Raw genomic sequence first — 25,861 nt, 5'->3', positions numbered from 1 at the left:
CTGAAAAGCCTCTGAATTTTTACTCCTAAATCTCTTTGGAGAATTGTTGTTTCTGGGGTTTTGATTGTTTTTAAGGATCACACTTCTGTCTGTTCTGCTTTTCTTTTCATCTTAATTGCTGTGACCCAAATTGACCTAAAACTAAAGCTAAAGGTTTCCACATACTCATGTCTTGGAGCGCCTCAGGCTCTGGATGTCTACCTTGGAAGAAGTCTTTTTGAATGTCAAACCCCTTCAAAGGCATCTCAAGTCAAACACTCTCAAACTGGTGCTTCTGTCACTAACAGCTGCCTTGTAAAAGGCTGGACTAACAGGGACAGTCATGACCCCTAATGGAAAAGTCCCAGCGCATGGTAGATAGGTTGGATTCACCATGTAAAAGGGTCTTACAAAAAACTCAAAGAAGATGTTGTTGTCAATATACTGGTATTCAAAGAAGACAGAACCCGATTTCTTCAGGTGCACAGCGTAGATGAGAGAAACTGTACAATCATCCCTGTTCGACTCTATGTAGTTCCCTCGAGGTGTCCATGAAGAGCTGATGAACATAAACAAAATGAGCCTCAGCTGAGATCACAGATGCTTAGGAGACTTTTCTTATACTTAATATACTTCTATAGATGTACTTTATATATTTTATATATACTTAATATACTTTTTTTCTATTACTCAATAAAGAAGCCAGAATCCTACAATAGCTAACAGCAGTGAATTTATAACTTTATTATTGGGGTCCCATTTGCTTTTCATATAAATATAATACTTTTCATTAAAACTAAGCATGGAAAATATAGTACTAGAAATATAGGACCCAACCAACATATGAAAGGTTTATTATCCACAGGTTCAATTATACTCAGCAACAGCCTTCAGCAACCACCATGGGTCTCTAAATAGGCTGTAAAATTGCCTTTTAGCCACATTTACTATACTATGACCCTGGTGCTCTCCAGCTACAAATGACAGCTGCTTCAGGCTGGTCTTAGACTCAGTAGCTGCTGATGAGCCCAAGGAGACCATGATGACAGCAAAGAGATGGCTACAGATTTCACTTCCTAGCCACTCTTGTTTGCCATCAGTAGAGCTTGTTACCCTCTGGAGACCTTAGATAAGTCATTAAGTTGACTTTGTGCTGCTGAGCTGTCTCAGGTTTACCCACAGCTGCCTCCCCCAGATTCTAACAGCGCTTCTTACTTGTTGCAGCTGTCAGCTTTATTCTCTGCTGAGCCAACCGCTGTGTCCATGAACGTCGCCACGTTGGAGAATCCTGTTGGCAGCTCATCCCACTCATCAAACTTGATCCCACTGCCCAGTGAGTAGGTCCCCTCTGCACATTTGCTGCACGCCTGGTTCTTCATCTCCAGGTACTCGCCAGAGGCACAGGAGAAAGCTGCGGATACAATCGTTGGCAACATGTGAATGGAGAAATTAATCCCTATTAATTTCCATTAATCTTTTGCTGCTCAATTAATTAAGAGTGAACTGACACTTAAGGGAACCAAATAGGAATGCCCCAGTCCCAGGAACACAACAACACTGGCTGCAAAATTGAGATGTTCACCAGTGCATGATTCTAAACCAAATCCCAAATGATGGCTTCCTCATTTGCAGCTTCTCTCTGCTGGCAAAACAAGATTTTAGTCCTCTTTTTAAGACTGAACATCCCTGATAGAAAGCAAATGAGAGCTTTCTGCAGCACACAGCATTTCCTATATTGCTTTTTAACTTAATTTTGGTGGTCTAGCCAAAACAGGATTCAGAGCAATGCACACAACTCACATCCCAAGAAACGGTGGGATTTTTTACTGTTCCACACATGCCACATTATGCAGTAACAGGTATGTCATACACTACCTTTGGGAGATGTAAAATCACTGGTCTGAGAAACTATAGGAGAAACTGCTAGCCAAAGTGATGAAACTGGCCCAAAAGAACTGACACCCACTCAAGTCCCAGCATACAGGTTCCACAGATGTGCTGATGTTTATCTAACTGCAGAAAGGACTTGATTGTAAGGACTTTATAATAAAGTCATGGCTTCTTAACACCAATTTCCATCTGAATATAGCTGCAGTTCAGGTTCCTGTTTCTGTGCCAGCTCCCACAGCATTTCTTTGTGTAACTGTCCTTGATGGGCAGCACTGGAATGCAGATAAAGGTCCATTTTGCTGGAAAGATCTGCCAAAGGGTCATTTTCCTCTCTCGGTCATATCACCATACTTTGTATTTAAACAAGTGGACTTCAAGCCAACAAATCTGTTTTTCTAACCTCTTGGCTCACTGGCGATGGACCAAGAAGGAAAGCGGGCAGGACAGGGATAGATGCTGGCACAGGAATGCACACGGAAATCCTACTGCAATGGATTTCTGTAAAAGACAGGCAAAAAATCCACCCTCAGTTGAGGTAAATGGTGCTTTGTAGGCAGTGGCACATGATACACAGTGCAGCTAATATCCTATTGGAGTCCCTTTGTGACCCAGCTCAAGCCATAGATTGTACTGGCAGCTGGGGTTGGAAATAAAGCTTTCTTCAGAGACCTGGAGAGAAACAGAAGCAGTTCCCCGTGTGTCTGAACTGAGACCACACATTGCACAACTTCTTACCTAAATGCATAAAGGTGTCCTGACTCACTGCTGCAGCATCATTTTACATGTATTATATATATAAATTCATATTCTCCTGCTTTCTTTTTCTCTTTTGAAGGGCGCAGAGAGAAGCCATGAGGAAGGGAAGTAAAAAAGCAAGCTCTCCATAACATATTTGAATTCTTTAACAGTTTCAACATCCTTTTTTAAGAAAGCTAAATAGCAAAAAATGGGAGAGTGCTGCCTAACCACATGTTCCAGATTAGTGAATTTCAAATAAAGACTCAGTAACTGCAAGTGATTTGCTGCCATAATGAAGATGCAGAAGGCAGAGAGCCTCCTCCTCGAATGCAGTGAGCTTGAGCAGAGATTATTGCTTTAACTGAACTGATACCTTTTAACTCCTTGCAGCCTGATCATTTTAGAGAATAAAAAGAGTTGAAGAGATCAGGCAGGATAGCATGCAGGACATGGCCATCCATTGCTGATCTTCCAGGTCAGAGATGAGTTTCTTTCTTATTTATATGGGAAATTACCTCCTAATAAATTCCCTTTCCTAATAACTGTATTTCAAAGGCAGCAGCATTTCCCATCAAAACACATGCATCTGCAAGCAAGCTAGCCCTGAGCATGCCAGCTGCTTGCCAAGTTCAATTTGGGGCTAAACACGCCTGATGGCAACACAAACCACTTTCGACATTGGAACAGATGCATCGTCTCGTCTCATTCCATGTGGTCAGCAGTGGCTGGAAGGGGATGAAGGGAAACAAGGTGTGTGATGAGCACGGAGATGGTATCCTCTTCTAGTGCCATGCAGCTTGCTCTTTCTGCAACAGGGCTGACCGAAGACCAGGACAAACACTCTTTAATCTAAACAGCATCAATTCAGGAGTCTATCCTAGCCAGAGATGGGGAGGTTGTGGCTGTGCCCAGAGGGATGCTACAGAGCAGATGTCTCCCACAATGGGCCAGGGGCACTTGCAGGAGACCGGGCACAGACAGATGATCCATCCCAGGGCACTGGAACTTCAACCTGATAATGGCTGCTCCATCTCATTAAGACATAGCTGAGCACAGATCCAAAGTGATTATCTGTCCACAGAAATGGTTGAGATTACAGCAGCTCCACTGTGCTTGTGAGGTTGTCATACAGGATGCTCTCAAAGAAAGCACAGCACCACCACTCATAGGATGTTAAGGTGGAATGTGAAGTTTCAGGAATCTAAATCATGTATTTTAGGTGTGTGCTCTGATTCGTTCTCCACTAAACTCTCCCTCTTGCTTCATACTCCAGAGGGACAATTAGTCTCCTGGTTTAGAGGTAGCCTTTGTGAACACCATCTGACCCCAGTCCCAGAACCCATTTGTCTAAGCATTTGATGCTTAATTTTCAGAGAAAACATCTCTATTATGACACTTACTCAGTTTCAGAAAACAGAACTAAAGCTGCTAAATCACATACACAATCCTGAAAATCTTTTCCAGTATAAACACTATTTATCCTGTTTGGACATTGCTATTCCCAGTCCCTCCCTGACTTCAAACTTTCCTATTACACGTTCCAAATACCAGTTTGGATGCTACACACCAGCTTACACAGAGCAAGGCACATTGTGGAGACTGAATTTGAACTTCTTTCTGTGAGACACATTAAAAGGTTTCATGACTCGCCCCACCATGAGCATTTTTAAAACTGGGAGAACACATTCAGAGGCAGTTAGGAACAGCACAAGATACAGCAGTGCTGGGTACACCAATGCCTTCAGCAGCTCCAGTGAAGCCAACGCAATTATTGGTGATTTAAAGCTGTAGCTTTCTTAAAGTAAATACAGAGTTAAAATAAAACATGGTATGGTTTGTGCAGACAACCAGTCTAATCACAAAAGATGCTGTAAATAGATACTGCCAAAGGCAGCGACACATCCCTATATGCATGCAAAAGAGAAGGATTCACTTCATAAAAAATTAACAACAACTACAGTAATACCCACGGAAACCATTGCATAAGCCTTGTCAAACAGACCTCATTTCATTCTTTAAAAGGATTACAAGTCACTTGATAAAGGTGACTGAGCGGATGTAATAGATTTACAGTTTCTAATACGGTTAACTTTATATTAGAAGTATTGTCATTCTGATGAAGAAGGTAGTACTGCACAATACCAGTGAGGCACATCTTAAATGGATTAAGAACTGCCTGAGTAACAAATCTCAGACGGGGCTGTTGATGGGAAACCATCCCTGAGCAGGGAGGAAAGGGGAAATCCTGCCTATCCCGGGACTGAGTTTGGTGGCTGTCCACATTTCTATCAACAACCTACAAGCAAATAGAAAAGGAGCAGTATTAAAATCGGTGGAAAAGAGATTACTGTCAAGGCTGAGCTCACTCAAAGTCGGTGTGTTTTAACAGAATCAAAGGTAAAGACAAGCCACTGAAGGCAGAGTGTGGTTCTGCCTGCAAAAGGTTGATGTATCCTGGAGAGCAGCAACCCTGAGGGTCAGAGTGGACCCACCATTCATCGAGAGCTTCTACTGTCAAGATGTGCAAAAAGGTACTAGTGAGATCTGTGGATATATTTAGAGGTGAAGGTAGAGATGTGTAGGATGGAACACGCCTATTGCAGGCAAGAAGATTCCTCTAATACTTAATATAGTTGTGATTTGGCATTTTTAAGAGGTCAACGCAAAACTAAAGGACCTTAAATGCTTTTAAAATCAGGAGAATGTCTTGCAGGGAGAGATCTTAGTTTAATGCTTAGTTTAGTTAATGCTTAGTTGAGTTTATCAAAAGAAGAGTGAGAGTCAACTTGAGTAATAAGCAATCACCTCCACAGGGAGAAAACACAGGATCCCCCTGGACTTTTTAATCAAGCTGAGAACTGCATGAGAACTACCACCTTGTGGAAGCTGAACCCAGACAAATTCACATTGGAAAGAACGCACACATTTTTAAGAGGAAGAATGACTGACTGCCTGAACAATGCCATGGCATGTGATGGACCCTTTTCTCTCAAGTAATTTGTGCTATAACTGGACACCACATGGAAGGAAAGCTCATGCCAAATACAAATTATCAGGCTCAATATCAGCCTAACTCGATGCATTTTGATGACCTGCAAGCTCAAACTACAGAATCTAATTAATCCCTCTGCTCTTAAACTCTGAGTTGAGAGCGATGGTATCTTACCTCCCTCCTGGGACACACATGAGGCACCTAAAAGCAGGAGCCCTGCTCACTGCATAACCACTTCCAAGGAGTGCTTGCAATACATTACAGATCTGATAGCACTCTACAGTCACTGTACAGACATGGAAACAGCTCCCCAGAGGGCAAAACAGACCATAAACAAGCTTGCCTCATTTGCCATTTGACTGCAAGGTTCCACGGTCATGTTCTGACTTTTACAGCTGTGGCCTTCTAGTGATCTTGGTGGACTAGGGTTAATGTTAGTTGGCACATTTCTCTTCTAGTAGCCCACCCTCACAGTCTCACATTGCTTAACTTTCTGATGCTGGGGATCAGGACAGGCTTATCATGAACGCAGCTGGACTACCAGCCATGATCTTCACATGTATATGACTACTTGACACCCTCTAAGGTCTAAAACCTTCCTCTGGAGTGCTTCCTCCTGTTGAATATCATAGAATCATATAGAATCATTTCTCCCAGATATTACCATGCTGTAAGAGGGATCAAAATTTTTATTTCACCAGAAGATGAACCAAAGCTCCCTCAATGTCCTGCATCCTTCAACACCAAGTCTATAATATATTCAACTGCTTTCCTCCTTTATGCAGCAGTGGCTACTCAGTCTTACACCTTCCCTCAGCTAGCTTCCCCTCCCACGCCACTTAGACCCAGTACTTCTATTCACTCTTCTCAGCAGACATTCTTGTCCAGGCATTTCTTACTTATGATAACCTAAAATTATTTCAGCTCTTCTATTGACACTGAGCATGTGCATGTTCATGTGTATCCTTCTGTGTCTCCCTTCTTCTCAATACTTTATAATTTAAAGAAAGACACAGGACTGGATTTTGTCATTAGAAGGTGGTAGAAATTGATCAATTCTTCTCCAAATCAGAGAAAACACACAACAAAAAATAATCTCAAACACTGGCTTTCTATCTTTTCCTACTTCATTCCTATGTTGTTCATTCAAAACCCCACTACTTGGCATTCAGGTGAGATACTGCCACCTCCTGCAGGAAGACTCTGGGCTGAATTATCTCAGCTTCCCATGGGCAAAGGTGAAAACTATAGCTGAGAAAGGAATTATGAGGTTGGCAGCATCACACAGTTGTTCTTTTGAACAGCTGCTGGGTTCAACAGACACATGCCATAAACCTGGAGGGGAAGATGTGGCCAAGGACAAACACATAGAGGCATCTGTTCAGAGATACCCTGAGACATCAGGGTCCCCACAACATGGAACCAAGGACCAACCAAAATAAGGGATGAGGAGAAAAAAAGAAAGCCAAAGGACAAGAGGAAATCACTGCTTCATTATTAATGCTTCCTATAATCTCAGCCAGCTTCAGAATGTCTTCCGTGAATAATTTATACAAGGCTTCTCCAATAGACTGTGAATAATTGATGTTCGTTTTCTTCAGTCATTATATGCCAATGTGTTACCAGGAACCAGGCTGAATCTTAATTTAAGAAAAAAGTCTGTCAAGGCTGTTTAGGCTAAAAGGTAATCACACTGAAAGCTGCTGCGACTTGGGGAAGAGACCCCTTCCTTTTCATAAAAGCAAATAATTTTCCTTTTATCCAAGAAATTACAAGATAGAGCAACACTTTTTCCATTGTACCTCTCTGACAGGACAGTACCATTTTCCTCAGCTGGCCCAGCACATAGGATAGTTTTACAATCACTTTTACTTCACCATTTGGACACAGAGATGTGGAATGGGAATATTCGATACATTCATGAAAGTGTGGTGCAGAGGCGAGGAAGGGAGTGATCACCAAAAAGTTAGCAAGTACATATGCTGCCAGGGTTACAACAACCATCTTCATGACTCAGCACTGGGAAACATACCTCAAGGTATGAACGAGTAGTTCTCAAGGCATCACTGACTATCAGGCTTATTATAGAGCCATAGAATAGTTAGGGTTGGAAAGGACCTTAAGATCATCAAGTTCCAACCCCCCTGCCATGGGCAGGGACACCTTGCTCTAAACCACATTACCTAGGGCCTCATCCAACCTCACCTTGAACACTGCCAGGGATGGAGCATTCACAACCTCCCTGGGCAACCTATTCCAGTGCCTCACCACTCTAACAGGAAAGAATTTACTCCTTATATCCAATCTAAACTTCCCCTGTTTAAGTTTTAACCCATTACCCCTTGTCCTGTCACTACAGTCCCTAATGAAGAGCCCATCCCCAGCATCCCTATAGGCCCCCTTCAGATACTGGAAGGCTGATATGAGGTCTCCACGCAGCCTTCTCTTCTCCAGGCTGAACAGCCCCGACTTTCTCAGCTGATCTTCATACGGGAGGTGCTCCAGTCCCCTGATCATTCTCGTGGCCCTCCTCTGGACTTGTTCCAACAAGTCCATTCTGATTGCTAATCAATCCAAGAGGTTGGTGCAAACCACAGAGGTTGATGTAAATGGCTTCTCATGCCATTTGAGGTGTCCTCTGCATGCACAGCATGCACACACACAGTGCTTCCCCCTCATCTCTCTACCAAGCCATAGCAAATCTCAAGGTCTTATCACCTGCTTTCCTGTTGAAAGAGAAATCAGTGACTCAGAGGAAGTTGTGTTTAACTTATTTAATTACATCGTGTACACCAGTAGGGTGAAGAAATCATCAAAAGACACAAAGGCCGACCTCCCTCTTGGAAGTCTCATTACACACATCAATATGCAGTTTCTGGTAACTCTTCTCCAGGAATTAAACTCTGTGGGTTCAGTGCAAACTCTTCTGCTTTTTTAACTATTTACCTAAAAGAATCTGTGCTTCAAAAAGCCAACAGTGTGACTTTTTCTGCAAAGAGAGAAAAATTATTAGTGAAACTGGGGTAACAATACATATCAGGAAAACCTCCAGGTAGAAATGCCATGGCAATATATACCCTCAAGCCTCAATCCAGACAAGAAACTTAATGCCGTCAATAGGACTCACCTCCCTGAGTTAGGAACATGCATTAGCAGGGATGCTCTAAGAGGGATAGGAATTAACATCTGCTTGAGTGGTTTGCTAAATCACAGCCTTTTAGTATCAAGTCTCATACTGTGCCATGCACACCACTGCTGGCTAAATGTCTTTGTTACATGACAGCCTTGCATTAATTCCTCAGCTTCACGGTGTTCCTCTGAGCAGTACTCTCCCCAGTGCACTCTAGCAGGAAAACCCTTCCTTTTCCGTTCAGAAAAGACATAAAATCTTGCCTAGGGATACAAAAGAGACTCAGGTAAAACTGAGTTGTCCAGTCCTGCAAGCCAGACATGCAAAAGTGACCATATAAAGTTCATTACTTTGAAATCTACTTCTTGCACATCTCACTGTTCATGTCGGAGGTGGCTCCTGAGGCAGTTATATTATGTTTTCCTCTGTCAGACATCATTAATTCCTAGGTAATACATGACAGGACAAGGGCCAAATCTACAGCATATTCTTAGATTCCCTGGATTTCATGCCCACTAATGTCCTGGTTTCAGCTGGGACAGTTATTTTTCTTCCTAGTAGCTGGTGCGTGCTGTGTTTTGGCTTTGAGAATAATGCTGATAACTTGACAACTAAGAATCCACATTTTGGTACTTAGGTTTGAGAGAACCACCTTCCACATGTGACTCTTGTATGTTGATGAGCAGTTTCATGGGAACCATACAAACACCCAAAAAAGGGGAGAGAATGGAAAGTGTTAATCAGAATGAAGAAGCAGATCAGTATGCACCATTCAAGTGAGCAATTGTCAAGGATGAAGGAATGAAAGAAGAGATCTTCTGAATACAGTTTTTGAACATTGCCTCAAAATAGTACTTTCCTACAGCATATCTGTCACCCTACGTAAATGTATCTATGTGCATATGCCAGATCTAAGTGACATGGTTAAACACCAGGAGCCATTAATAGCTTGACCTCATTGTTTCTTTCAAGCTGAACACCCAAAGAAGCAATATCAAAATGTCACCTAAAATGAAAAAAAAGGTATTAGTGCATCAAGGTCGATGAAGACAAGATCCATTGTTTTCAAGCCATGAGAAAAAATGAGAATGGATAAATGCCTAGTCCTCAGAGCTACATTGGTGTCACCATACTTTCCCTCTTCAGTTGAAACAACAAAATCCCAATCATTTAAAAGCCCATTAATGAGACCAGGAAATAATCCTCAGAGAATGTCAAATCAAAAAAGAAAATAACAAAACCTTCTCTGATGATTTGTCAGGAATCACACGTTTACTTCAAGAGGCTGGACTTATTTAAACCTTATGAAAAGTAGTTCTGACATGCATCCATTACATTCATGAAGACAATAACACTGTGGTGTGATAAAATGTTTGGAGTACATAAACTATTTTGAGATAACATAAATAAATGCAACTGTGTAATAAATAGCACCTTCTCATGCGAGTATTTGTATGTACATTCACATCCACATATGCAATAATGTAAACATGAAAGAACTACTAACACCTATCCCCATATTTTCAAGTCTTCATCTAAGTAAAACTCCAGCAGAACCAATTCTTTAGCACAAAGACTACACAGAATTTGCCTAAACACAAATCTAGTTGACAACGAGCAGATGCATCTTTATGTCAGAAGGCTGTAACGTCAGTGCATGAGTCTTCCCAGACATATAACATCCATTATCTATTACCCATCTGCACACATATATATGTGCATACACCTTATGTCATAAAATTTGCAGATATCCACCTAGTTCAATGGGGTTAGGAGCAGACCCACTTCGTACCCACTTGGGATACTCAATCTTACCACAGACAAAGAGAACATCAAACTCAAAACCTTCAATATTCCTGTTATGAAAGCAGAACGTGAAAACTCCTTCAGATCACTTAAATTGCCTTTAAGTGTTATGAAACCTACAAGCCTTAAAAAAGTCATTTGCCCTAATCATGTCTATAGTGCACTGCAATTAGCAGGGAAATCTATATCTCCTCCTGTGATACCCTAGGAACAGATTACAGGGGCCAGAATAAACCCAACAAACACAGCCCGGTAGCAACAAATCAGGACAAATTTTGCTCTCAGGCCCCAGAAAAGTCTATTGTAATTAAGGACAGTCTATTTTCTGAAGTCAGTGGAGCTTTTCGCACTCTTAGCACTTGGCACACGCTCACACACCTCGCCTCAAAACTGAAGCACATTTCTGGCTTCAAAGAAGTTGCTCTCGCCTTAGTGGCACCAGGTAAAGGTGGGGTTCGCTAAACAGGGCCTTTAATAACTCCACGGCACTGTACTTGATCAAGTTCTTCCATATTATTAGTACTTTTTGTGTCTCCTTTCTAAAGAAATCTTGCTGGTTATAACACATTTGAATGCTGACTATAAGAATGACCTTACAAGCAATTCTTCCCATTGAATATGGCAAATTCAACTGCTTTTTAAATTGCTCTATTTTTCTCACTCTAGTTCATTATGCACATAGCACCACTAAAATGAACAGATATTTATGAGATAAGGTACAACCTATTCTCATGGCAAAAAAAAACTCATATTCTGTGGAGTAAGAAATTTAATATTAAGAAAGAATTTTAGGTCGTAATGTGAACCTTTTAAACCCTTTTTTTGGTCATTAACTCTGCTGAGAGGAGCATATCAGCACACCAGGGCACAGCAAGGGCATACTCTGAACCAGGTATTTGGGTTGTATTTGGAAGAAGGGAAGTGAAAAGAGAGGAAGGGAAGGAGACATGGAAGGAAGGAAGGCTCCAAATTCAGACTTTGAGTGTAAAACAGGCAGCATATGGACAGGCTGGCAGAACAGCCTGGCTATGGCCACCAAAACAGACTGCAGCGTAGTGTCAGTGGAAGTACGATGCCAAGTCCTGCTTCCACTGCCAGGCCCCAAGAGGTCCCCATTAGACACTGTGTATAGCCCCACACTAAGTGTTTCCAGGGATACCAGCCGTAAGGGGTGCAGGTATAAGGTGCATAAGGGCTCAACCCTGAGAAAACTGCTCCCCTTGACTGCCATAAATATTTTCCATTTAAAAAGCCATGCAGCTGCCCTGATGGCAGTGATCCTTATCAGCTAAATTCCCTTCCTGCTATCAGACTCATGAGGCGGTCAGAGTGAGATCTGTGGTAATTAAAAATGAAGGAGACAAATTAGTTACGCACATTCCTGGCTGTCAAGAAGTACTGGAGTGATTCAGAGGTCTGGATTTTGCTGAGGGAGGCTGGCTGTCACATCACAGCAAAATGCTCCTTGCCTTCAGATATGTACCCAAAACAGTACCTAAAAGATGCCTGGAGGGGACATCTTATATGAGAAGCAGAAGAGAGGCACATGGAATAGCTGTAGGTGCAACAAATATTTCCTTTTTCCTAATCAAGGTCTTTGCTGCACTTTTAATGAGTCCCTTTGCACGATCCTTTGCAACCATAATGTGGGGGCATCAAGACCATGAGTCACCTCTGAACAAACACAAGCCTGAGAGGGGTAGCCGAACAGTCTGGTGTGGCAGTGCCATGGCCAATGGGGCAAGCACTGAGGTACAACACCACACCACAGTGAACGGCAAAATGCAGGCTGACACCCTGATGTGGGGTCTGAAAGTGGTGATGGATGCAGCACCACAGGTCAAGGAGACCAGAAAGAAAGAGGGGAGTGAATACAGTCATGTTGCCCTAGTGCATTGCAAGTGAGCTACTGTGCTGCACCTTCTCTCCCATATCTGGGGCCACTGCATAGCAAGACCTCCTGCAGTAGCATGAGTATCTTTCATGTGAGGTTTCTTCTTTCTTCCCATCTCCCACTTGGATGGGAGAGATGTGGAGGAGAGGGTAGCAGGAGGGGAAGGTCATCAAGCTGCTCTGTGCTCACAGCAAGATAAAGGCAAAAAAACCCTTATTCTAATAACCAGGACATAAACCAGTCACGACAGGACAGCCCTTTTTACTCTGAATCCCGTGACTATTTCTTAGAGGACCTTGTCTTCTCCACTGGCAAACACTGCAGGTTAAGTTTTTGAAGACTCAAAAAAAGGGCTGAATCCTGTTTCAGAGACTGCAGCCATTTTGGGAATGCTGGCAGTTACTCTCAACAGGTCACAGTGAGCACTTCAAAATGCAGCAGAGCAGTGAGGTACCCAACCTAATTTAAATGGGTTTGTTCAAATGAAGAGCAGTAAAACCACATCCTGAAAATGAGCACATCTCCAGACACCAACCAAGCTCGAGAGCCACGCTGAGATTGCTCCAGATTCGTGAGGCACCTGAGCTAATATGTTTTTAGCAATCTCAAGTGTCTCTCCACTCCATTGGAGGCCACAGTCTAGACGTATTTAGAGAGATGACTGGAGACATTTAGCATATTGTTATACCATCTTTTGGATTCCTAGTTCAGGCACAGTTTAAGGAGAACGACTGCTGAGCATTTGGAAGCCGGAGAGGTTGGCACAGTATTCTCAGGATCCAAAATTAACGACAGCCTGGAAGTCATTTCTGTTTTCAGGAAGCAGAAGAGATCAATAGCAGATACTCTCAGGTGGCAGGCTCTTCTGAATAGATGGAAACAACTGCAAACGGTACATCATGAAGTCAGCAGCAGTGGCTGATGCGTTCCTACAAACAAACACTTTCTTGCCCAGATTCCTCCAAACCAGTTGTGTCCTAACTGACACCAAGGACCACTGAAGGAGACAAAAAAGGCCTAAGGGGTCATGTTGCTATAAAACTGGAACCCTTTTTTAAGAGCAGAGACATACTTGGCTCCAATACATCTCAGGACTAGTAGATACCAACCAAAACTTCTGGAAATAGCAGATCTCCAAAGCTGAAAATCGTTTTACTGAGAGTAATTGTACTGTGATCCCTGGTTCCACAGGCTGAAGAACTGAACAAGATACCTAGGGGAGTCCAGGACTCTATCAGATACCAAGATGAACCCCAATGTCAGTGTGCTCTGGTATAGGGTACGATCTACAAGATGCAAGAGAATCTGACCAAATTTGTAGAATACCCAGAAGGACACACCTCAAAGGATATGGCATAGATATGGTATTTCTTGGCCTTGGGATAAAATAACATTAGACCTATGAGAAAAAGAAGACATCTCCAGGAGCAATTAATTACTTAGTGAGAAGTGTATGCAACCCCTGGCCAAGTCTATGCCACGCATCTCCCTGTGTACACAATCCACTGAGAATGTGAGTTGCAGCAGCCTCAGATACAGAACCTTTCATTTTTCTCAGGCTAGAGCAATCTGTGCTTTTAGGATAAGACATCCTTGGTCCAGGAGCTGTGCTGTCAGATGAGATAAAAGCCACCAGCTCTGAGAATATGACAAGCCAGTGAAAAGGTGTCTATCCGTCAGCATTTTCAATACAACTCATCATCAGCAATAGATCCCCATGTACTAACTCTAAAGAGATGGAGGACACACAGCTTACAAAAGCTGCCTCTCCCAGTAAATCCCACCTATTGAAGAATGGACTGCCAAATGGGAAGAGTGCTCCCTACACATTCCTCCAGTGATTGACTGCTGTTCACAGATTCATGTTTTCAGCCTGAGAGATTGGTTGTTCTTAGATCAAAAGGTGAAAAACTGGGAGATGAGAAACCCAAAATTACTTTTGCCATCAGAATATAGGCAGACATCTCCTTAAGCCAGATAATCTACCACAAACACACACAAAAAGACAAAACTACATTAACACTGCTGCACTCCCTAAAGCCCAAAGAGATACAATCTGAAGTGTTCAGTAAAAATAAGTCAAATATCTAATTGCTTCTCAAACCAGCTGAATTGCCACGGGACTTAACAGCAATACTACAAGGAGGAGAGAAATCTAGTGAGATGAGTTTCCAGTGCAGTTAACAGAATCCTGTACTTTGGTGTACAACACTACAGCCAGTCTACTGGGCAAAGTTTTGCCCTTGTCTAGCAGAGGGCTAGATATGGAAAACCTAGAGATTTCATCTACTCTTATAAAACAGTTGAATATTCACTTGAACTGATTTAAGAGCAGAAAGACAAATAAATAAGAGGAAATGAAGAAGGAAGTGCACCATTTGTTGAAATCTGCAGCAGCAAGTCAAGAAGAATGTAATGGTGCTGGACCTTCAACCATTTATCACAAGATTTGAGAAGAAATAGTATACCAAAAAACAATGAGTTATGCCTATGTACTCCAGAGCACATCAAAAGCAGTTGTGCAGCAGGAAGGATAACACTATCTGCTCCTTTATCGTGCAGACAGCAAAAAGGTTTGAAGATTTGAGATTCAACAGCAGGAAAAGCTGTAAAGGGGGAAAATGAGAGGAGCAAAATAGATGAGCAAATACCTGGAGAGCTTGTGGGCTCTTCACCACAGAAGGTCCCTGAAAAATGTCCAACCACACATCAGCCATGAATGACAATGTAATTGCTACTATAGCTATTTGGGCTAGGAGATAAATTGTGGGATCACCTGAGGTGCTCCCCAGCTCTATATTGCTGTAATTGAAAAACACATCCTAAGGATACACAGGGATTCCACATTTAAAACCTCAGAAACTAAACCTAAACACCAGGAATGGCATGGCAACTTCTCAAATGATGCTTGCAGGCAGTTAGAAATCCTTCAGTGGTCAGCACTACTGTGGAAAACATTTATGACGTGCCTCACATTGGGGCATATGTCATAAAGAAAGCAACAATAAACCTTTACGGGAGAAGAGTCAGAAGTGAGTAAACCTTGTCTCTCCTACAGCAGAATTGGAAGGATGGTTCATCCTGTTTGTCAGGTAGCATAATTTATACACCTGGTATGAATTACTGAGAAAGCAAAGCACTGCTAGGATCTTTTGTGGAGAGAATTGCTGGAGCAAGGAGCTGTGGTGGGAAAGAGCCTGGGCAGCTACAAAACCGTGAGGGAACAGTTCAAACATGTTTGCAGAGCAGCAGTTTGCATATGTCCTCAGATGCAAAGAAGTGTTTTGACATTAAAAAGAACCCCACATTCCAAGCTGTTAAAAATAAACACATAAATAAATAGAATGCAAAAGCTTCACTGTGGAAATAACTTGGGCACATAAGACATTTACATATTACTTATGCATTCAGCTTAATACTTAGCTAAATAATGCAGGTAACGAGAATGTGGGCACTATGCACATATAATTTGACTTCTGGGTCACCAATTTGGCCAATACAGCTACAAATGGAGACCTGCAGAACTGAAGAGTATGGCAGCCCAAGACAAGCAACCACATCTCTTCAAGTGTGTTGTAATAGACATGCCCTGTGTGTGATTTACCATACAATGGTACCTGTAGTGGACATTGAGCTATAGAACTACGCTGCATAGATAATCCCTGCTCCACAGCTCCAATAAGGATAGGAGGGGAAGGACAGACTCAGGGACACTCAGGCTGCCAGTGACAGAGGTAAGAAGCTATACAAGGGTAAATAGCACAAGCAGGTAGTTGTGGTGTGTAAAATGAAAAGTGCCAACATACTGCATTCCTTCCCTTTCACCGGGTCAGGTAGTCCAGAGCACTCCACCGATGGATTCGGGACAGCTACCCTCCATCTGGAGCCACTGCTGTCGCACTCCGTGTACTCAAAGTGGTAATCTGTCTGCAAGCAATTACAAAGAACTTCAGTTTCATCATAACATTTGCATATTAAGCTCATTAATCAAGACTGGGATTAGCCAACTCAGTTATAATTAAACCAGAGAGGAAGTAGCTGGCATGGAACATACTGTGCAACACTCTCACTGCTTTGATGATCATCATGTATCATCAAAGAGCAAGCACAAAGCACATCGGCTGCTGTGCAGCACAAATGCTAAGGCAGAGGGTGGGATTTACAAAAGCACTGAGAAAAGGGACACAGATTCCATTAAATTTTTTTCCTAGTATCTTACACCAGGACTGATTCCAAATTTCTGGCTGTCACGGAATCTGATCTATAGCAACCAACCAACATTCCTCTTTGATCAACAGAGCAAACCATACACAGAGCACAGGTCATGCCATGTTAGATTGGGTGTCTAAGGTGGAAGGGATAAACCACCTTCTGCAAGTGCCTTTCACTCTTCATCAACTTCAGAGGAAGCCCAGACAAATTAGGGGAGATGAACCCAGTGCTGGGATACCTCTGAAAATGCTGTCCAGGGTCAGCTCTGAGGAGCACCTCAAGGCAGAATGATGGTGTCATGGGAGATAAGCCACATGGTCTCTGTGACTGACATAACCCCTGAGTAGTCTAAGTGAAAAGCAGAAATAAACTTCCTATCATTCGGTAGGAAAGAGTTCTAAGATTTATCAATGACATTGTCTCAGATGTCACATACAACCTAGACTCACATCTAATTACATTTTTAGGTTTGTCTTTACAGCTTTGTTTCCAACTATTAAAATAAACCTCAGCAACATCTTATCCTGGAACCAGCGTGGTGTCAAGAGAGAGTTTGAGTGAATCTGGCACAATTGGTGCTTAACTTTCTTCAGAGGGAACAGACACATACTGGCAAGGTCCATGAGATGTCCCCACATAGGCAAGACAACTTCCAGTTCCCCTTGCAGTCAATAAAAGGGAAAACACTGACCACATGCCTATTTTAGACACCTGCCGCAGAGGGCACAAGGAGATAACACATGTCCTAGAGACACTTCTTTCCCTCCACTGGCTGCAGAGGAACACCAGACCCTTGGTTTGGATGGATACTTCTCCATTTACTCAGGGGAACACCATCTACAAGTCTGCATGGCCCTATGTGGCTAATTAAAACAACACACAAAATCATGGGACTGAGGAAAACAGGATCAGAGCTTTAGCCACAGGCTCGAGGTTTATGCAACTTTAGGGCAGACTGGTGTGATGGATCCATGAAGTTTGGCTGGTTCCTTTCCATTTAGCTGGTTCCTTTCCATAACCAAGGAGGAGGAAGGCAGTGGTCATGCCTGCAGCCCAAGGCACAAGCAAAAGTGCTCCTTAGATGGCATAAGCTCCCTTTCACTATGATGAAACCCACCCGAGGCATCATAAACCTGCCTTTCTAAAGACCTGTGCCACCATGACTGCAACATCAGCCCCTAAACTATGCTACCTTAGGAGGAGGTACTTTGCACACAAGGATTATTTTAGGGACAATCTTTTCCTGCTCCTTTTATAACACCTTTCAGTGCCACCCCCTCACATGACGGAGCAGAAGAAGGGGGAATCAAGTGGATAAGGGTTGGTCCATGCTGGCTGTGGCACACATTAGCTAATCCTTGCAAATATACAGCTGACTCACAAGAAGGCTTGCAATTCTCCTCATTTACTTATGGAAAAACAAACACCATTGAGTTTAATACTTCTCCTACTGATACCATAGCTCTCTGGAGATATTCAAATGTTAATAAAGTTCTACCTAAACATCATTAAAGTCTGTGCTATTTTGCATTCAAGTGCAAAGAATATTCTGATTTCTCTGGAATTAGTATTTTCATGGTTCAGTAAATGTCTTTGTGGGTCAACCTACGGATTAGAAACTTAACTAACAGCACAGGGGAAATGAAAACTCTTTGTCTCAAAATTAAATCAAGGCATGAAAGGACACAATCAAACCCCAAGCCACACGTGAAATATGATACACCACACTCCTCTCAACTCCACAAAACCACTCTACTAAAACATGCATTTTTCCCCTTTCATCTCATTATACAATCAGAAAAGGAAAAACCAGTCCTTAATCACCTTGGTATGAAATCTGCCTATAAGACAACCTGAAAATTAACCTGAAAATTCATTTTGGCCCTTGGTTAAACACAAACAGCTCCAAAAAATCTCTGCCAGCTGTCAATGCTACCACCTCAGAATAACAGAATCATTATAGTCATGCCTTGGCTGTCCTCCCCTGTCTTATTCTGCCCTGTCCTATCATAGAATCATAGAATGGTTAGGGTTGGAAAGGACCTTAAGATCATCAAGTTCCAACCCCCCTGCCATGGGCAGGGACACCTCGCTCTAAACCATATTACCCAAGGCCTCGTCCAACCTGGCCTTGAACACTGCCAGGGATGGAGCATTCACAACCTCCTTGGGCAATCTATTCCAGTGCCTCACCACCCTAACAGGAAAGAATTTCCTCCTTATATCCAATCTAAACTTCCCCTGTTTAAGTTTTAACCCATTACCCCTTGTCCTATCACTGCAGTCCCTAATGAAGAGTCCATCCCCAGCACCCCTATATCCTACCCCATCCTATCCCATCCTATCCTATCCTACCCTACCCTGTCCTATCCTGCCCTATCCTATCCTACCCTGTCCTATCCTATCCTATCCTATCCTATCCTATCCTACCCTATCCTAGCCTATCCTATCCTAACCTGCCCTGTCCTATCCTCCTCTGTCCTATTCTGCCGTGTTCTATCCTATCTTATCCTGTCCTCTCCTATCCTGCCCTGTCCTACCTCCTCTGTCCTATTCTGCCTTGTCCTAACCTTATCCTATCCTGTCCTCTCCTATCCTGCCCTGTCTTAGCCTCCTCTGTCCTATTCTGCCGTGTCCTAACCTTATCCTATCCTGTCCTCTCCTATCCTGCCCTGTCCTATCCTCCTCTGTCCTATTCTGCCCTGTCCTATCCTATCCTATCCTGCCCTGTCCTATCCTGCCCTATCCTATCCTACCCTGCCCTGTCCTGTCCTGTCCTATCCTATCTTACCCTATCCTATCCTGTCCTGTCCTGCCCTATCCTATCCTGTCCTGCCCTATCCTATCCTGTCCTGTCCTGCCCTATCCTATCCTGTCCTGCCCTATCCTATCCTATCCTGTCCTGCCCTATCCTATCCTATCCTATTCTCTCCTATCCTGTCCTGTCCTATCCTATCCTGCCCTATCCTATCTTACCCCGCCCTGTCCTGTCCTGTCCTATCCTATCCTATCCTGCCCTATCCTATCCTACCTGATCTTACCCTGTCCTATCGACCTGTCCTATCCTATCCTGTCCTACCCTCTCCTATTCTGCCCTACCCTCTCCTATCCTGCCCTACCCTATCCTATTCTGCCCTGTCCTATCGTCTCCTGCCCTGTCCTTCTTTTCCCCTGCAGTATAGTTTTACCTAGAAAAAACTACTGATGGCCCAAGATGTATCTGTGCTGTATCACACACATGACAGCAGCTCACAACTTCAGCTGCATCATCAGCCAGCTTTAAATTAACCAGCTTGGCTACTTACAGTGGGTGAACTTAACTGCAACAGAGGTCTGGTTCAGGTGAATGACCCAGTGTTTCAAGCTGTGACCCTGTTCTCAGCACCAGACACAGCTCAGGTCCAGACTTGCGAGCTGGAAGCACACCTTGACTGCTTCAACACCTTCAGAGCACATATGATGGATGCAGGCACTGGCAATTGCCAGTTAATGCTGGCTTATGGGGCTCAGTGCTTCTAATCCACGTCAGCAATCTGAACTTCCAGATAAAGCAGGCTGACAGAAGATCCTCCTCAGCATCATGGGACACTTATAACACCTCTGTCTCTCCCTGCAAAATGCTGTTGCATTATGTTGGGATTCTTTCTCCTCCCTAATGTGAAAGCTCTTCACCCACCAGTTCTCTGTAATTCATTTCATGGCAAATCCATTGCTAGATGTTTTCCTTTGCCATTTATTGCTCTGTGTTTGCTTTCAATGTATATTCCCCACCGCCATCCAGATATATAGTATCTTTAAATTTGGCTATGGGACTGTTTTAATTTTAACTGTAATTCTGACTCTGTTTTAGTACTTTTCTGGGCTTGGCCTTAATCTTCTAAACATGTCCCTCCCCCAGTTCAGCTGTTATTTCCTATAACATTTAATATTTTATTGCTCACAATTCTTAGGCTTTGGCAAAACTGGTTTGAATTTCAGTCCCAAAGAGTTGGTTTCCATAGGAAAGTGTCTCTAAGGAAAAAAAAATGACCAATTTTCTAAACGGGGAATTGATCCTTTTCCAAGAAAAAAGTTAGAATCAACATGTAGTCTCTTCAGCTTAAATTCCAAACCTAAATTTTAAATGAAAGGTTAATAGTAACCTGAAAAATGCTGACAAAAACCAGGCAAGTGTGTTTGGTTTACCTTGGGCTGAAGTTTGCTTTCTTGTTCTTGGAGAATTAGTGAAATCACATCTGCGCTACCAGGCAAAGCTGTTATAAGCAACTCTCTGACGTATGTACGCTCCCTTTGAAGGACACAGTGTACAAAAGCATGCGCATGGTGTCAGAGATGATGCACTGGTCACAGCTCTGCCAGGGGGGAGAAACAAATGACAGAATTTGTCCAGCATCCTAAAAAGCATCCATATGGGGTCAATGCTGTGGGCCTGGCACCACCACACGCATCCTGTGCAGAGCCCCAGTAGACCTCTAATGGCTCCTAGCCCTCCATGAACTGGCTGAGCAACAGTTCAGCGAGGTATATCCCACCCAGCGTGTCCTTCAATTCCACTGCCTCTGTTCTCATACAATCCTTGGCCTGATTTTAAGTGTCATGGAGTGCTCTTCCTTGACAAGGTCCCCAGACCCAGTGCATGAAGTGTTAGATGTCTCCAGATCTCTACAGCTGAGCTGCTCATCTCATGGTTCTTCACAACTGTTGACAGACACAGGCATTTTCATGGCACAGCTCCTCTCATCTTAAAACAAATGCCTATTTCAGGGCATTTAGGAAACTGTAGCATATCAGTTTCCTCTCCAATGACTGGAAATCTTTCTCCCAGATGACTCCCTGGAGAGCTGGGCTTTCTCCATGACAAAGAGCAAAAACCACTTCAATACCTTTCCTGTTTTTCTGCATCAGTCTTTTCACTCCTTCCTTTCACCTGGATGGGAGGTGGAAGAGCACACAACCACTTACAATCAGTTCCCAATGCTCTGAACACTTCTTCTAGGCAGAAATCAGTGGAAGAAGCCCAGGAGGACTAGACATTTACCACATCTGCTGTGAAATGTAATACCAAGAGTCTCTTGCAATTTAATGGCTGGTTCTGCTCTTGCTGTTTCCCAACCACAGACATTGGTGAGCTAAAAAGAAAGGCAAAAATTATTCTCCCTTACATGGCACAATACTATTAAACAACAGTTCCCAAGACACCTGTCACTTATTCTTTGTCTGTACCTGCAGTGCTTGTTCTACTGATACTTTTCATTAACCCAATTAACTGCATGCAATGCTATTAAAAGATATTGCTTGCCGAAAAGGGCATCCATAATCTTTACAGACCCATGTGCTATCCATATTTACATGTGCAACAGGGATTAACTCTGTATTTATTTAATAAATAAATAAATAAAAAGGCTCACACTCATATACAAGTAAAAGCCTTTTTAAGGAAAGAATGAATACAGGAGATAAGAAGGGGGTCCAACCTCACTGAGCACTCTTGTGAGCCCCCCCCCCCCCAGACTAAGCACACTGAAAAGGAGACATAATTATCACTTCCCTGGTACACCAAGACACAATATCCCAAAAGATGGCAAAAGCAGAAACACGGCAGACTTTCTGTGTGGATGTGTTTCTCTGTGTCTGGCCTCTGTAGCACTGGCACACTTCCTACACTTTCAACATGCTGAGACTACTACAGTGCTTTCAAGGGCTGCCTATCAGTCACTTCTCCTAATCCAGGCTCTGCAAGTTCCCATTTCAGACTAGTTTCTATCCCATCCTCCTTTTTTACTGCACTCATTCTTTCTAATTATATCCTCTGGCATGAGTCCTACTTCCATGTGCTCCTCTCATCCCCAGCCCATGAGGGAGCAGCCAACCTGGCCACCAGCAGGGCTCTGTCACATCACACATTCAGACTTAATGCCCGGTTCTACATGTCTCTTGATCATGAACACATTCTCTTTAGTCTTTGAAATTACTTATATTGGTGCTTTTCAGCTACAAACCTGAGGTAGGCTTTTAATTACTTCCATCCATATTCCTAAATCCCCAAATTCCTAAAGACATTTATGTGTATTCTGTCACATTTCTCTTTCTGGACTCCTAATTCATTTGTGGCTTTTTTGGCAGTGAGAAACCCAGCCCTGATTGCATTACATAGAACCCATCAGGCAGCTGCATATATTCAGATTTTCTGAAAATCAGGTTATTTGCATCTTCAACCTAATTCAAGCACCAGGTTTCATCCATCAGAAGCTGAGGTTGAAACACTGCCAAAGCCATCTGCAAATTAAAGATGAACTGAAGTGGTTTACTGAATGAAGGCCAAAATTAAGCAAAAATATAGCATCAATATTTGTGAGGAATCAGAATAAACGACATTTTAGATAGTTTTTTATATAACCTGTTTAAGCATTATTCCCAGGATTCTAATCCAAATGTTTTTTAAATGAATGTCTATTCCCAGGGCAGTGAGGGGAGTGACCTGCATTAGATAGATCTCTGCAGAATGATGGGGGTATGTTCAGAGAGTTATGAGCAGCTCCATCAGCAGGAGGAGGATAGAGACAACCCTTATCAATGTTCAGAAATAAGCAGCTGATAGAAAAGTGGATGAACACTGTGTACCAGTGGAAATGAAAAAGGTACTGAGCTCTCACACAGCCAGGTCAAAGTACTTCCTTTGCCCTTGGTCAACATCCTGCAGCATGGGATGAAGGTCAGCAGAGACAGGAAGATCTTCCAGCACATTTCAGATGTTGAGTAGGGCACATGAACTCTATTTATTTCTACCCCCAGAGCTGGAGGAGCTAGCTAGCCTTGCTTGCATATGTACATTTCCACACAGGCATCTGAGGTTAGGTGGGACAAGTATTTTCCTTTGTACTTCTTCACCCAGCTGTGACATGCTGGCCTGCTCTTTCGATTTTGAATGCATTGGTCCAACTGAGCCTCCCAGAGACACTTGTGGCACAAATAATATGCTATCACCATGGCAGAGTTTTAAAGTGAGAGATAGCAGAGCCAGACGGGCACTTCAGAAGCCACTTAGTGCATCTTCTTGCCCCCAGACCGAAACCATTCTCGACAGAAGTTTGCCTAACCTCTTAGAAACCCCCCAGTGACAGATAATGCACAGCTCCACAGGGTAAGGCTCCTAGTTACCAGCCAGATAAAGTGATGCTAATGTGCACAGACCATTCATCAAGCAGCTAATGAAGCAGTTATCAACATCAAGGGAGCTGAGCATGAGTGCTAGGAGAAATACATGTGAGGGAAGGGTTTATTTGTTGAAAAGCACAGCCCAAGGTTGGCTGTGTCCTTCTAAGAAACTATTTATTATACTATACATTTATAGAATAATAGAATGGTTAGGGTTGGAAAGGACCTTAAGACCATCTAGTTCCAACCCCCAATATACATTTATTTTATGGTTTGTTAAGGACAGTGCATTCCCATGTAACACAACATCACCTGCATGAAACTTCAGGGCTGGGCTCTCAGCAGTGACTTCTCTTGGCCTTCAGCTCCCCTCACTCTGGCTGAAATCTGTGGAGATTTCACCAGCCTCATTGGGCACCGAATGGGATCAGACACGATCATCTTTTAGCAGAGCTTTCACACAGTGACATTTCTTCTGCCTTTGCCAAATCCCTTTCAGCAACAGCCCAGTAATGACCAGAAGAGCTTTTATTATCATTATCTTATTATCCTTTCAGTGACCACTTCAGCCTGAAAAGGTCAGGTCAGCCAGGAGCCCTCCCACTGTGAGGAATTCACTTTTCTTTCAAATACAACTCCACAAACAAGCTATGTGCAGCCATCTTTGAAAGAGTCTGGGATTATTTATGTTTGCAACCTACAGAGACAAGCAGTGATTCTTTCATCCTGGGCCTCATCTGTTGCACAGCTAAGTCAATAAAAGCTATCCATTGACTTCAATGGACAAGATGATGAGCCACAGTCAACCAGCTCACGTACTCATAGAACCATAGAATGATTAGGGTTGGATCACTGTAAGTATTAAATAACAGGCAATGGGCATGGACATCCTTGCAAGTAAAGCAAAAGCAAAGACCTTTCTACCTTTTAAGATCATCCCATCAAATTTCATGTTTGGAGATAACCAAATACAGAATTCTACAGGACGGTGCAAAGTGGCCCTAAAAAGATTATTTTCAGCCAGACAAACTGTTGTGTGGAGGAAGTGCTAGCTTAAGTGATGGCTTAGTAAATTAATGAGGGATACTGGGCAGTTTGCATGCCCCAACCCACGTTTTTCCTCTTCCCTCATGTCAGCACTACAGCTTAGAAGAACTTGATCCGTCATGAAGTCTTTTTTTTGCTGGTTTGAAGCCTGTTCCTCACATGCTGCTGTGCACATAGAGGAGAAAATAGCAATGGGTGACTGAGGTGGGAAGATGGAGAGGGGAAGAAAAGCAGGGAACAGGATTGATCTAATAGCCATAGAGACTTAGACTGGGTTAAACTGATGATAAAAATGAGCCTTGATTCTGATGTCTCCTCTCCCAGCTTTCACAGCTGCATTATTCAAGGGTTTGGGCCTCTCTTAGGCACCACAGAAGAGTTTAATGAATATGGAAATGAGAGCAGTCTCTAGGGATACCCATTTCCACAGCCAGCCAACAGAATTTCCAAATGCATATTCTGGTTCATAGCAACAAAGCCTTTACAAATCTACATCAAAGAGAGACTTTTTAATGTCAATCAGGCTATAAAGAGAGAGTTAACGAATAAACTTGGTGTTTTAACTGCACCTTTGGTGAAGCGCTGACTCCTGGTTTAATACTTACCCTGCTTTACATAAAGCAGTTCTCAGGGAAGCCATCAGCAAGAAATCCAGACATGATGATACATGCTTGCATAGTATCTTCAGCCCTAAAATACTGTTTTCTTAAAGGAGAAAGTAGAGTTAAACCCTCCCAGCCTGCTCCACTGTCCCCATAGTGTGATTTGAGTAATTTGGAGGTGTGGGAGTGAGTGCTGAGACACTTCTCAGATAAATTAAATGGAAGTAGTAAATGGCACCTTTTTAAAACGGCAGGAGATCTCAAATCCTTTAGCAAGCAGGACAACTAGGGCTCTTTTATAAAGCATAGGAAGATTAATACGGACCAGAGACACGTGTCCTCCTCCTTGGTCAACCTCTGGCTTGCTGTGGAATCTCGAAGAAGTCTTCACTCACCCGCTCTACAAGTATAATCTC

At 42.9% G+C, this 25,861-nt stretch overlaps 1 protein-coding gene across 1 annotated transcript in view; it reads right to left on the bottom strand.

The window, feature by feature from the left end:
* The window catches only part of ELAPOR2 (endosome-lysosome associated apoptosis and autophagy regulator family member 2), a 103,054-nt gene that overhangs the window by 35,161 nt on the left and 42,032 nt on the right, over nt 1–25,861 (bottom strand). The window contains exons 2-4 of the mRNA XM_061368128.1: nt 16,236–16,356; nt 1,195–1,390; nt 391–538 (exon numbers count right to left, since the gene is read on the bottom strand). Coding sequence (XP_061224112.1) covers nt 391–538; nt 1,195–1,390; nt 16,236–16,356 — 465 coding nt within the window. The remainder of the gene's footprint in view (nt 1–390; nt 539–1,194; nt 1,391–16,235; nt 16,357–25,861) is intronic.

The sequence above is a fragment of the Neopsephotus bourkii genome, unplaced genomic scaffold, assembly GCF_033783945.1.
Source record: "Neopsephotus bourkii isolate Nb327-2 ecotype Australia unplaced genomic scaffold, CSIRO-AGI_Nbou_v1 NB_1423, whole genome shotgun sequence".
In the NCBI taxonomy this organism is placed as follows: Eukaryota; Metazoa; Chordata; class Aves; order Psittaciformes; family Psittacidae; genus Neopsephotus; species Neopsephotus bourkii.
Note: the sequence above shows the minus strand (reverse complement) of the source record. Positions and strands in the feature narration are given on the sequence as shown.